Here is a 15,135-nt window from a genome sequence, read left to right on the forward strand (position 1 = left end):
ACACACACACACACACACACACACACACACACACACACACAGGGGCCTCGTAGCCTGGTGGATAGCGCGCAGGATTCGTAATTCTGTGGCGCGGGTTCGATTCCCGCACGAGGCAGAAACAAATGGGCAAAGTTTCTTTCACCCTGAATGCCCCTGTTACCTAGCAGTAAATAGGTACCTGGGAGTTAGTCAGCTGTCACGGGCTGCTTCCTGGGGTGTGTGTGTGTGTGGTGTGGAAAAAAAAAAATAGTAAACAGTTCATTGACAGTTGAGAGGCGGGCCGAAAGAGCAAAGCTCAACCCCCGTAAAAACACAACTAGTAAACACACACACACACACACACACACACACACACACACACACACACACACACACACACACACACACACACATACACACACACACACACACACACACACATACACACACACACACACACACACACACACACACACACACACACACACACACACACACACACAGACAACCTCGGAGAGCCTCCATAGCTCAGTGAGCAGAGCGCTGGTCTAGTAAACCAGAGGTCGGGAGTTCGAGTCTCCCTGAAGGCAAAGTTGTTAACATTATTAACTAGAATGTGTCGCTTCTTCTTTTGACGGTCTAAGAGGTATTCATCTTTAGGGGTCTCGTGGCTGAGTGGACAGCGCTTGGTCATTATAGTCCTAATATCCCGGGTTAGATTCCTGGCCGAGGCAGTAGCAAATGGGTAGAGTTTCTTTCATCATGATGCGTCTGTTCACCTAGCAGTAAATAGGTACCTGGGAGTAAGGCATCTGCTACGGGCTGCTACCTGAGGATATATATATTTATGAATGTATGTGTGTGTTTGTGTGTAGTCACCTATTTGTACTTACCTATTTGTGCTTGCAGGATCGAGCATTGACTCTTGGATCCCGCCTTTCCAGCCATCGGTTGTTTACAGCAATGACTCCGGTCCCATTTCCCTATCATACCTAATTTTAAAATTATGAATAGAGTTTGCTTGTACTCTGCAGACACAAATAGTAAATACACATACCCAGCGCATACTTCATTGTTTACCTGACATATAACTGATGCGATATACGAGGCTCTGAATAATTCCTTACAAACATTTCTATAGGCAGTTCTTAGGATGGCCAACATAAGAATTCCCTTTAGAAATTGATGCAATGAATCATTCATAATCTTGTATCCCACATATGTCAGACCAGTCCGGGAGTATGCAGCTCCATCGTGGAGTCCATATCTCGTCAAGCACATGGCGAAGTTAGAGAAAGTTCAGATGTATGACATCAGACTTGTTTCAGAACTGAGACGTATGAGTTAGGAGGGAAAGCTACATAAAATTAACATCACGTCTTTGAAAGATACAAGACTATCAAAAAGAGACATGATTAAAAAAAAAGGAAAGTGTCTTCGTCTCTCTCTTCCTCCGCGCTCTACGCATCAGCGACCCTCAGTTTCTTGATTCTGATACTGGCTTTATCTACAAATCATTCTCTATCCTTGGTTACCCTTTGAATTTTATCAACTGTGCCTATTCTCAAGGTAAACTAAATTTCTTTCATCCTAAACCAACACTAGTAGCACTGTGCTCTGCTTTCCCTTCATATCTGAACTCAAAACTTTTACCAATACCTTTCGTCCTCTTGACATTAAACTCGCCTTTCGACAAACTAACACACTTCGTAGTAATCTAGTTCACACTGCTCCTCCTGCTTCTAATGCTGCTGGTGTCTACCCTATTTCCTTTTCATCTTGTCCGCTCCAATACTTTGGCGAAACTGGCCGTACACTTAATGACAGACTTAAAGAACACAATAGAAGTGTTAAGTCTGCAGACACAAACAATGCTCTCTTACACACAGAAATCACAATGGCGTGATGCATCAAATGAACAAATCCACAAAGGCCGTGACGAGGATTCGAACCTGCGTCCGAGAGCATCCTGTAACCATGTTTAAGCAGTCGATTAAGTCAGCGTCTGGGATGCTCTCAGACGCAGGCTCGAATCCTCGTCACGGCCCTTGCGGATTTGTTCAATGCTCTCTTCTGTCATGTTAGGGATTCTAATCATCCTATTGATTGGTCTTCCTCCAAAATAATCTTTCCTTCCACTACTCTTCACAGACGCCGTCTTGTTGAATCGGCTCAAATACACAACGTACCCAACATGAACTTGAGTCCTGGCCTTGTTGGTGTTAACTCTTCCCTTTCGAAATATATACTCAAATGCTCTAAACTTTCTAATAAACGTGACTTAACATAATCTTGCCCTTCCCTTTATCTCTCTTTCTCTTTCCTTTTTTCTTTTTCTTTCCCCTTATTTTCTCTAACGAGCCCTTGCTTATTCCTATTACTATCCCCTTTTATTGGGTGGTTATTAATAGGAGCTGCCTCGTATGGGCAAATAGACTTTCTGCAGTTACCTTCGTTCTTATGTTCTTATTCCTATTACTATCCTTTTATTACACCTTACCTTTCGTGCCTTTTGCCTTGCTTTTTCTTCCTCTAAGATTTTCTTCTCCTCTCCTCTCTCTTGCCTATTTATTGCCTCGCCTCCTTCCCTTATCATATATACTCAAATGCTCTAATCTTTTTAACAAACGTGAGCTAACATAAGCTTACCCTTCCATTTATCTTTCTTTCTCTTTCCTTTTCTTTCTCTCTTCTCTCTCTTTTCTGTTCATTGTTTTCTCTTACGTTCCCTTGCTATCTTCTTCTTATTCCTATTACTATCCCTTTCTCATTTGGTGGTTATAATAGTAGCTGCCTCGTATGGTCCAATGAGCCTTCTGCAGTTCTTATTCCTACTACTGTTCCCTCTACTACACCTTAACGTTCGTACCTTTTGCCTTGCTCATCACCTCTCTCTTGCCTATTTATAGCCTGTATCAACTTCATCACACAGGCTCACCATAGCCCGTGCTTCTTGCCCCGCTCCTGTGCCAGGTAAGTTACGGGCTCACCATAGCCCGTGCTTCTTGCCCCGCTCCTGTGCCAGGTAAGTTACGGGCTCATTATAGCCCGTGGTACTTGGAACTCGTTCCGAGTAGCTGAATCTATAACAACAACATTCCCTTATCACCACGGGAGACATCTCCCGTCACGCAGGGTGCAGTCACACCTCCACAGATCTCCAGTATTAGCTAATGATACTGATAATGGCTCAAAAGGGCCACCACTTACGGGTTATTCATGCCCGTGCCACCTTTTGGGTGGCTTAATCTTCATAAATCAATCAATCCCTTATCACAATCGACTTGAGAATGGTCCAGGAGGGACCAAAATGCCGTCGTCCCTTTACTTTCTAGTGTGTGGTTTGGTCAACATATTTCAGCCACGTTATTGTGACTCCTCGTCTGCATAGAGTTCTTAATTGTTGTCACAATGGTCATATGAAGAGTGAAAAATATAAATAAATCAAAAAATTATTTTTAAAATTCCAATGTTGGAATAAGATCCAAAATGAGTGGATTAGTTTAGAATAATATTTATATAGAAATGAATGCCATTGAAAAGACAAAATATTTAGCTGAATTTACCACAAACAATAGTAAAATTTACACTCTAGTGGCCTCGACAAGGACAGGAAGCTGGTTGCTTGTCCAAGGTGCCCCTTTTGCCCTGCTGATTTTTTTCAATCTGGGTGATAAAGTTCAACAGAGTTTTGACATTTACGGCTTCGGCGGGTAGGTAGTTCCATGGGTTTATGACACTGTGGGCCTCAATAGCATCTACATCTACTATTTTCAGTTCTATAAAGGCTACTAAATGCTAATGCTACTATATAGTATAGGCTACTATAACAGCATCTACTATTTTCAGTTCTACGTTCTGGCTTGTTGAGCTTGAAACTGGTGCTCCGTGTTTGCGTTACATCTGGCCTGAAGTTGTCTGTCTGGAAGAAGAAGAAGTTGTCTGGATCAACTTCCTCCAAATTGTTCAGAATTTTAAGTTTCGATGAGAGCAGCCCTGTCATATCTGGTTTGCAATGTTATTAGTCCGGTGGCCCTCTTGTGTTCCTGTTACGGTAGTTGAATTAGTTCTGCAATGATTTTTGTTACCCGGTGTTAAAGTTTTTCTAATGCAGCTGTCTTTCTGAAGATGATGTTTTCTTGACTGGATACAATAATCCAAGTGAGGGCGCACTAGAGATTAATTCAGTTGAATAAGGACCTTCTTTTCCTGAAAGCCAAAAATATGCTTGATTGATTATGCCTGGTACACCATTATAGGGGAGCGCTAAGTCTGGCAAGCTTGTCCAGGTCCCAGAAAATCATGGGGAAGGCTGGCCGCACGGGCACCCATTCATTTATTAGTCAGATCCAGCTGAGGTCAACAGAACTGAGGAACACATATGTCAACTATTGTGCCACGTTCGCACCATTCCCTATATGTACAAATTTAATGTTAATTAAAGACTGATGGAATGTGATTATAATTTGTATTATGTTAACATGGCGGGAGACTGCCTCCATTGTGGGCAATGAGTGTGGAGCCGCAGATCCTGACCAGAGAGGGAAGGTCTATGGGCTGAGAGAGACCATCTTGCAACACCCAGGTCTGTGACTGCTGCAGCAGCTGCCGGGCCACCTGATCGTCCTCCGCCCACACCCATACGTCGTTCCCCATCATGATGTGACTCCTTTCCGGCAATGCCAGCAACATCGTTGCTCACACGTCGTATGCTGGGTTGTCCTGGAAAAGGGGCACAGGTATTTATACACATGTATTTGTCATTTCTGCATTTGTACATGTGCACGCATTTGGTGCACATGTACTTGTGAACCCTCATTTGTAAATAACCAATAATTACGATATTTTTCAGTTACAAATCTATTCAGGTGTAATAAATAAATATATAGGACATACTATATAGACAGTATATAATATATGCTTATATATCTATATAAATAAAAATGGAAATGCTCGTTTGTTCATTATTGCTAATCTCCGAAAGTTCTTCACCGATTGCCTTGAAATTTTCACACAAAGTTCCATTGGCATCCGAGCGGGTTTTTATATACATACTCTATAGATGTCACGTCTGTGACGGGAAAAAATATTTATTCTTTTTTTTTAAACTGTTTTTCATGTGAGGGAAATCTGTGAAACCTCTTTACCGATTTCTTTAAAATTTTGACACAACGTTGCATTCAAATAGGCGAGTGTTTTTATATACCTAGTATGTACATGCCTCACCTGTGACAGAAAATAACATGTTTATTACAAACAGCACCATCTGTTGGACATAAGAGCAAAACACTGTAATCTCCAAAAGTTCTTCACCGATTGCCATGAAAGTTTGACATAACGTTTCATTTGAATACGCACGTGTTTTATACCGACTATATAGACGCCACACCTGTGACAGGTAAAAACTTTTTTTTTTTAAACAGCTTAATTTTTTGCACGTAATAGCAACACACGCCATACTAAATATGTTACGATTCCATTTCAATGTTTCTGAATTCATTGATAAATTTAATTTTAATAGATTTTGATTTATTTTCATATTGATTTAATTATTTTGCTTGACATTGGGGTTGAATTGAGCTGTGTTGTTTACCATATCATTCATTTCATGACTATAGTTTATTTTTTATTTTTTTCATTGTTTTTCATTTCGTTTTTTAACTCTTTTTCTTATGTTTCAGTGATGGGAACATCAGACCATTTGGGAATACATTGAATGAAATGGATAGCTTTATCATTTCATAAGTAAAAAAATAGAAAAATATTGAAATTCAGGAAAACTTGGCTTATTAGGCAAATCGGGCCTTGCATATTAGGCCAAGAACAACATTCTGGCTACTTGGTACATATATATATATATATATATATATATATATATATATATATATATATATATATATATATATATATATATATATATATATATATATATGTCGTACCTAGTAGCCAGAACTCACTTCTCAGCCTACTATGCAAGGCCCGATTTGCCTAATAAGCCAAGTTTTCATGAATTAATTGTTTTTCGACTACCTAACCTACCTAACCTAACCTAACCTAACTTTTTCGGCTACCTAACCTAACCTAACCTATAAAGATAGGTTAGGTTAGGTTAGGTAGGGTTGGTTAGGTTCGGTCATATATCTACGTTAATTTTAACTCCAATAAAAATAAATTGACCTCATACATATTGAAATGGGTAGCTTTATCATTTCATAAGAAAAAAATTATAGAAAATATATTAATTCAGGAAAATTTGGCTTATTAGGCAAATCGGGCCTTGCATAGTAGGCTGAGAAGTGAGTTCTGGCTACTAGGTACGACATATATATATATATATATACATATTAGTATATTTTGGTAGCAGTCTTTCCTGTAGACATATATTATTAAATATGACCGAAAAAGTAAGATTAATAATTCTAACACGAATTTTCTCAATCTTTCGTACATTACGCTTCACTGTTGGAGGTAAATCAAAAATCACTTCTCCAAAATTCATTTTTATTTCTAGTCTGACGCGACACGGGCGCGTTTCGTAAAACTTATTACATTTTCAAAGACTTCACAAATACACAACTGATTAGACCTTACGTATCTCTGTTTTTATATCTACATTTGAGTGAGGTGGGAGGGGTGATGTGGCATTAACACAAGACAGAACAAGAGGTGATATTAATAGGGTATTAAAAGTATCAACACAAGACAGAACAGAAACAATGGGTATTGAATAGAAGTGTTTGTAGAAAGCCTATTGGTCCATATTTCTTGATGCTTCTATATTGGAGCGGAGTCTTAAGGTGGGTAGAATATAGTTGTGCAATAATTGGCTGTTGATTGCTGGTGTTGACTTCTTGATGTGTAGTGCCTCGCAAACGTCAAGCCGCCTGCTATCGCTGTATCTATCGATGATTTCTGTGTTGTTTACTAGGATTTCTCTGGCGATGGTTTGGTTATGGGAAGAGATTATATGTTCCTTAATGGAGCCCTGTTGCTTATGCATAAGGCCATAATGAGGTCAATTTTATTTTATTAGAGTTAAAATTAACGTAGATATATGACCGAACCTAACCAACCCTACCTAACCTAACCTATCTTTATAGGTTAGGTAGCTAAAAAAGTTAGGTTAGGTTGTCGAAAAAACATTAATTTATGAAAACTTGGCTTATTAGGCAAATCGGGCCTTGCATAGTAGGCCGAGAAGTGTGTTCTCAGTCCGATTTGCCTAATAAGGTCCGATTTGCCTAATAAGCCAAGTTTTCTTGAATTAATATATTTTCTCTAATTTTTTTCTTATGAAAAGATAAAGCTACCCATTTCATTACGTATGAGGTCAATTTTTTGGGGGGGGAGTTAAAAATTAACGTAGATATATGACCGAACCTAACCAACCCTACCTAACCTAACCTTACCTATCTTTATAGGTTAGGTTAGATTAGGTAGCCGAAAAAGTTAGGTTAGGTTAGGTAGGTTTGGTCGTCGAAAAATAATTAATTCATGAAAACCTGGCTTATTAGGCAAATCGGGCCTTGCACAGTAGGCAGAGAAGTGCGTTCTGGCTACTAGGTAAGACATATAAATATATATATATATATATATATATATATATATATATATATATATATATATATATATATATATATGTCGTACCTAGTAGCCAGAACGCACTTATCAGCCTAATATGCAAGGCCCGATTTGCCTAATAAGCTAAGTTTTCATGAATTAATGTTTTTTCGACAACCTAACCTACCTAACCTAACCTAACTTTTTCGGCTACCTAACCGAACCTAACCTATGGAGATAGGTTAGGTTAGGTAGAGTTGGTTAGGTTTGGTCATATATCTACGTTAATTTTAACGCAAATAAAAAAAAAATTGATCTCATACATAATGAAATAGGTAGGTTTATCATTTCATAAGAAAAAAATTTGAGTAAGTATATTAATTCATGAAAACTTGGCTTATTAGGCAAATCTGGCCTTGCATAGTACGCTTAGAAGTGCGTTCTGGCTACTAGGTACGACATATATATATATATATATATATATATATATATATATATATATATATATATATATATATATATATATATATATATATATATATATATATATATTAGTATATTTTGGTAGCAGTCTTTCCTGTAGACATATATTATTAAATATGACCGAAAAAGTAAGATTAATAATTCTAACACGAATTTTCTCAATCTTTCGTACATTACGCTTCACTGTTGGAGGTAAATCAAAAATTAATTCTCCAAAATTCATTTTTATTTCTAGTCTGACGCGACACGGGCGCGTTTCGTAAAACTTATTACATTTTCAAAGACTTTAGTTCACAAATACACAACTGAATAGAACTTACGTATCTCCGATTTTATATCTACATTTGAGTGAGGTGGGAGGGGTGATGTGGCATTAACACAAGACAGAACAAGAGGGGATATTAATAGGGTATTAAAAGTATCAACACAAGACAGAACACAAACAATGGGTATGGAATAGAAGTGTTTGTAGAAAGCCTATTGGTCCATATTTCTTGATGCTTCTATATTGGAGCGGAGTCTTGAGGTGGGTAGAATATAGTTGTGCAATAATTGGCTGTTGATTGCTGGTGTTGACTTCTTGATGTGTAGTGCCTCGCAAACGTCAAGCCGCCTGCTATCGCTGTATCTATCGATGATTTCTGTGTTGTTTACTAGGATTTCTCTGGCGATGGTTTGGTTGTGGGAAGAGATTATATGTTCCTTAATGGAGCCCTGTTGCTTATGCATCGTTAAACGCCTAGAAAGAGATGTTGTTGTCTTGCCTATATACTGGGTTTTTTGGAGCTTACAGTCCCCAAGTGGGCATTTGAAGGCATAGACAACGTTAGTCTCTTTTAAAGCGTTCTGTTTTGTGTCTGGAGAGTTTCTCATGAGTAGGCTGGCCGTTTTTCTGGTTTTATAGTAAATCGTCAGTTGTATCCTCTGATTTTTGTCTGTAGGGATAACGTTTCTATTAACAATATCTTTCAGGACCCTTTCCTCCGTTTTATGAGCTGTGGAAAAGAAGTTCCTGTAAAATAGTCTAATAGGGGGTATAGGTGTTGTGTTAGTTGTCTCTTCAGAGGTTGCATGGCTTTTCACTTTCCTTCTTATGATGTCTTCGACGAAACCATTGGAGAAGCCGTTATTGACTAGGACCTGCCTTACCCTACAGAGTTCTTCGTCGACTTGCTTCCATTCTGAGCTGTGGCTGAGAGCACGGTCGACATATGCGTTAACAACACTCCTCTTGTACCTGTCAGGGCAGTCGCTGTTGGCATTTAGGCACATTCCTATGTTTGTTTCCTTAGTGTAGACACTAAGGAAACAAACCGGACATAATGAGGTGATAGCTGAAGCTATTTGAACCACCCCACCGCCGGCACTCGGATGGTAATCTTGGGCATAGCATTTTACCAAATCACCTCATTCTTTGGGGCACACGCGAGGAACACAAATGCGAACAAGCCTGAATGGTGATTTGGTAAAATGCTATGCCCAAGATTACCATCCGAGTGCCGGCGGTGGGGTGGTTCAAATAGCTTCGGCTATCACCTCATTATGTCCGGTCGTGATGGTCAAGTGGATTAAGGCGTCTTGTACATACCAGTTGCGTTGCTCCTGGGAGTATGGGTTCGAGTCACTTCTGGGATGTGAGTTTTCAGTTGCATATTGTCCTGGGGACCATTCAGGCTTGTTCGCATTTGTGTTCCTCACGTGTGCCCCAAAGAATGAGGTGATTTGGTAAAATGCTATGCCCAAGATTACTATCCGAGTGCCGGCGGTGGGGTGGTTCAAATAGCTTCGGCTATCACCTCATTATGTCCGGTCGTGATGGTCAAGTGGATTAAGGCGTCTTGTACATACCAGTTGCGTTGCTCCTGGGAGTATGGGTTCGAGTCACTTCTGGGGTGTGAGTTTTCAGTTATATATATATATATATATATATATATATATATATATATATATATATATATATATATATATATATGTATATATGTATATATATATATATATATATATATATATATATATATATATATATGTATATATATATATATATATATATGTATATATATATATATATATATATATATGTATATATATATATATATATATATATATATATATATATATATATATATATATATATATATATATATATATATATATATATATATATATATATTTACATATATACATATATATATGCGAACAAGCCTGAATGTTCCCCAGGACAATATGCAACTGAAACCTGGGGACCATTCAGGCTTGTTCGCATTTGTGTTCCTCACGTGTGCCCCAAAGAATGAGGTGATTTGGTAAAATGCTATGCCCAAGATTACTATCCGAGTGCCGGCGGTGGGGTGGTTCAAATAGCCTCGGCTATCACCTCATTATGTCCGGTCGTGATGGTCAAGTGGATTAAGGCGTCTTGTACATACCAGTTGCGTTGCTCCTGGGAGTATGGGTTCGAGTCACTTCTGGGGTGTGAGTTTTCAGTTACATATATATATATAATATATATATATATATATATATATATATATATATATATATATATATATATATATATATATATATATATATATATATATATATATATATATATACATGCATATTGTGTTGTGTATGTTTTAAGGCCACATTTTTATCATGTATTTTTGTACAATAAATTTCCCTATATATACAAATATATAAGGGGGCGGTAGGAGAAGGTAGGAGTGAATGTACTCACGAGGTTCGAGATGTTGAAGGTGTGTGCGTCGCTGAGTTTATTATCGCCCAGGTAGAGGTGAGTGAGGTTGGTGAGGCTCCAAAGATCGGTGGGTAGCTCAGCCAGTTTATTACTTGATACATCCAGCAACTCCAGTGAGGCCAAATCTGCGGATCATTATATACACAGTGAGCGGATCTTACCTCATTATGCTGGCGAATGACTGCAATATGCTAGCATATGATTGTGGTATGCCGGGACGGGACTGGTATGGTGGTTTATGACTGATTTATGTTGGCACATGACTGCGATATGCTTTTTAGTAGTATAAACCGAGACTATGAGGAGCCATTTCCATTTGTTTCAACGGCATCCCATTGGCCCCTGATATTTTTCCATGAACATGGGGTCACAGCATCCCGATGGCTCCTGAATATTTTCCTTGAACGTGGGTGATTGCACCCAATTGGGTTATTTTTTTTTTCCAAAAACATGGGTGATGGTTCTCCTCTGATCCCTGATTTTTTTCCGTGGAGATTAGACGCCTTTTTTTCTGACCTCTGACATTTGTCCATGAAGATTAAATGGCCCCATTCAGTCATCCGTAAACCTCGGCCAGGCACACAGTTCCAGTCATCCGTAAACCTCGGCCACGCACACAGTTCCAGTCATCCCTAATGTTCAGTGATGTCATCAGCCACACAGTCATCATCTTCTCCCAATAAGTTCATTTTTTATAGTACATATTTAATCCCATTTTCAATTATTTAATATCAAATCTCATTTTCAAAGAATATTTCTAGTTAAACGATTGAATATTAAACGTAAGAATACAATTGCAGAAGGCATTTTGGGGGAACCATTTAGTATCTCCTATTTATTTACAACCATGTTCAACCAACCATTAATTACCACTATGCAAATGGAATAAGCTGTATAAGGTCTATACATAAAAAAAGAAGGAAATTATCGCAATCTTCACACCCCTTGCCCATATCATTCCTAAATATATTATAAACTGATCTATTGTTTAATTATACCCCTATTATTATACCTGTTTATCCACTTATACCCTTCAGTCACGTTGCCAATCAATAAGCAGAAGGCCCTATTAATATACTCTGATTATGCCCATTTATCTGCTTGTACACTTTATTCTTTGCCTAACTATTTGTTTCAATTCACTTTAGTAATAAGAAAAAGACTATGTAAATTGTGAGAAAGACTGTTAGCTCCCAAATCTAGAGTTTGTTTATTCGTACTAATAATTTTTAGTGTATCACCAAAGATCACTGTTACATATGAACATATAAATTATTGGAACCGTATATCTCCAATCATCATGACAGAATGTGTGTTTAAAATCTCCAAGCTAGCAGCAGATATATATATTTTAAAACATATACATTTCTAAAAAACAACTCGTCCTGTAACACCTATCAATGATTTATGAAAGTGATATACACTGCAGTTCTTAATGGTAAGTAACAGTACATAGCTGACATGGCATTGTAGCCTACTCATTAGCACCAAGGCGTTTGTACCGTCCAATGTGGAGATATGTCAGCGGAGTGTTTAACATCGCAGGCGGGCCAATGAGGTTTAGTATCAACTTGTATATTGCTTACTGTTCCCTTGCTAATATATTAAATTCATTACACACACACACACACACACACACACACACACACACACACACACATCAACCAAAGAGCCAAAGCTCAACCCCCAACAAGCACAATTAGGTGAGTACACACACACAAAGAGGTGTATGATGAACTCAACAGAGGTTCCAAGAGGTCTTCACAATAGAACAAGGTGAGGTCACTGTGCTAGGAGAAAGGGAAGTAAACCAGGCGGCCTTGGAAGAGTTTGCAATTACGAGAGAGGTCAAGAGACACCTGCTGGACCTGGATGTTAGAAAGGCTGTTGGTCCAGACGGGATCTCGCCATGGGTACTGAAAGAGTGTGCAGAGGCACTTTGCTTGCCACTCTCCATAGTGTATAGTAGGTCACTGGAGACGGGAGACCTACCAGAAATATGGAAGACGGCGAATGTGGTCCCAATATACAAAAAGGGCGACAGGCAAGAGGCACTGAACTACAGGCCAGTGTCCTTAACTTGTATACCATGCAAGGTGATGGAGAAGATCGTGAGAAAAAAACTGGTAGCACATCTAGAGAGAAGGGACTTCGTGACAAATCGACAACATGGGTTCAGGGAGAGTAAATCTTGCCTGACTGGCTTAATAGAATTCAATGACCAGGTAACACAGATTAGGCAAGAAAGAGAGGGCTGGGCGGACTGCATTTTCTTGGATTGTCGGAAAGCCTTTGACACAGTACCGCATTAGAGGCTGGTACATAAGCTGGAGAGATAGGCAGGTGTAGCTGGTAAGGTGCTCCAGTGGATAAGGGAGTGCCTAAGCAATAGGAAGCAGAGAGTTACGGTGAGGGGTGAGACCTCCGATTGGCGTGAAGTCACCAGTGGAGTCCCACAGGGCTCTGTACTCGGTCCTATCTTGTTTCTGATATATGTAAATGATCTCCCGGAGGGTATAGATTCATGTGCAGGCGATGAGTCACAATAACGTGGCTGAAGTATGTTGACCAGACCACACACTAGAAATTGAAGGGACGACGACGTTTCGGTCCGTCCTGGACCATTCTCAAGTCGATTGTGAAGAGGACAGGTAGGGACAGGCATTAAATAGGCAAGAGAGAGCTGAGGAGGAAAGTCAGGTGTAGGGGATAGTAGTAATGAGAACTGCAGCAGGCCTATTGGCCCATACGAGGCAGCTCCCATTATAACCACCGAAGGAGATAGTAATAGGAATAAGAAGAGGATAGCAAGGGAGCGTAGAAGACAATGAACAGAAAAAGGGAGAAGAGAGAAAGAAAGGGAAAGGGAAAGAAAGAAATGGAAGGGGGAAAGCTTATGTTAAGTCACGTTTGTTAGAAAGATTAGAGCATTTGAGTATATACTGTGAAAGGGAAGAGTCCACAGCAACAAAGCCAGGACTCAAGTTCATGTTGGGTACATTGTTAATAAGAGCCGATTCTACAAGACGGCGTCTGTGTAGAGTAGAGGCAGGAAAGATTATTTTGGAGGAAGACCAATCAATGGGATGATTAGAATCCCTCACATGGCAGAAGAGAGCATTGTTAGTGTCTGCAGACATAACACTTCTCTTGTGTTCTTTAAGTCTGTCATTCAGTGTACGGCCAGTTTCGCCAAAGTATATAGATTCATTTCTCTCCATGTTTGCGGACGATGCCAAAATTATGAGAAGGATTAAGACAGAAGAGGACTGTTTGAGGCTTCAAGAAGACCTAGACAAACTGCAGGAATGGTCGAACAAGTGGTTGTTAGAGTTTAACCCAACCAAATGTAATATAATGAAGATAGGTGCAGGGAGCAGGAGGCCAAATACGATGTATTATCTGGGAGAGGAAATTCTTCAGGAGTCAGAGAAAGAAAAAGACTTGGGAGTTGATATCACGCCAGACCTGTCTCCTGCAGCACATATCAAGAGGATAACATCGGCGGCATATGCCAGGCTGGCCAACATACGAACGGCATTCAGAAATTTGTGTAAAGAATCATTCAGAACTTTGTATACCACATATGTCAGACCAATCCTGGAGTATGCGGCACCAGCATGGAGTCCATATCTAGTCAAGGATAAGACTAAACTGGAAAAGGTTCAAAGGTTTGCCACCAGACTAGTACCCGAGCTGAGAGGTATGAGCTACGAGGAGAGACTACGGGAATTAAACCTCACTTCGCTGGAAGACAGAAGAGTTAGGGGGGACATGATCACCACATTCAAGATTCTTAAGGGAATTGATAGGTAGATAAAGACAGGCTATTTAACACAAGGGGAACACGTACAAGGGGACACAGGTGGAAACTGAGTGCCCAAATGAGCCACAGAGATATTAGAAAGAACTTTTTAGTGTCAGTGGTTGACAAATGGAATGCATTAGGAAGTGATGTGGTGGAGGCTGACTCCATACACAGTTTCAAGTGTAGATATGATAGAGCCCAATAGGCTCAGGAATTTGTACACCTGTTGATTGACGGTTGAGAGGCGGGACCAAAGAGCCAGAGCTCACCCCCCGCAAACACAAATAGGTGAGTACAACTAGGTGAGTACATACACTTAAAGGAAACTTTGGAACCATTATTCATCGGATTGTAATCTCCAGAGCTAATATATTTAATAATAATATTCTTCAAATCGTTTGGACTAACAATCCCAAACTAACCTTATCATAGGTTTAACAAAATACATTAATACATTTTATATTTTGTATTAATAATATTATTGGTTTACATTCTTGTTTAAAAAAAAAATACAAAAGGAAAACACTTAATTTTAGATGATAAACTTTGTAATCGCAGTTGTGGA

The 15,135-nt window shown here is 39.2% G+C and overlaps 1 protein-coding gene and 1 non-coding gene across 2 annotated transcripts in view; one reads left to right on the forward strand and one right to left on the reverse strand.

Annotated features, from left to right (window-relative positions):
- Positions 1 to 496: 496 nt before the first annotated feature.
- Positions 497 to 569, forward strand: TRNAT-AGU (transfer RNA threonine (anticodon AGU)). The gene has a single exon. It is a non-coding gene; the product is annotated as a tRNA-Thr (tRNA).
- A 3,515-nt stretch (positions 570 to 4,084) lies between these two features.
- LOC138354985 (leucine-rich repeat-containing G-protein coupled receptor 4-like) overlaps positions 4,085 to 15,135 on the reverse strand; it is a 60,504-nt gene continuing 49,453 nt past the window's right edge. Inside the window, exons 3-5 of the mRNA XM_069309689.1 lie at positions 10,738 to 10,887; positions 4,516 to 4,701; positions 4,085 to 4,188 (exon numbers count right to left, since the gene is read on the reverse strand). Coding sequence (XP_069165790.1) covers positions 4,085 to 4,188; positions 4,516 to 4,701; positions 10,738 to 10,887 — 440 coding nt within the window. The remainder of the gene's footprint in view (positions 4,189 to 4,515; positions 4,702 to 10,737; positions 10,888 to 15,135) is intronic.

The sequence above is a fragment of the Procambarus clarkii genome, chromosome 65 (genome assembly GCF_040958095.1).
Source record: "Procambarus clarkii isolate CNS0578487 chromosome 65, FALCON_Pclarkii_2.0, whole genome shotgun sequence".
NCBI classification, from domain to species: domain Eukaryota; kingdom Metazoa; phylum Arthropoda; class Malacostraca; order Decapoda; family Cambaridae; genus Procambarus; species Procambarus clarkii.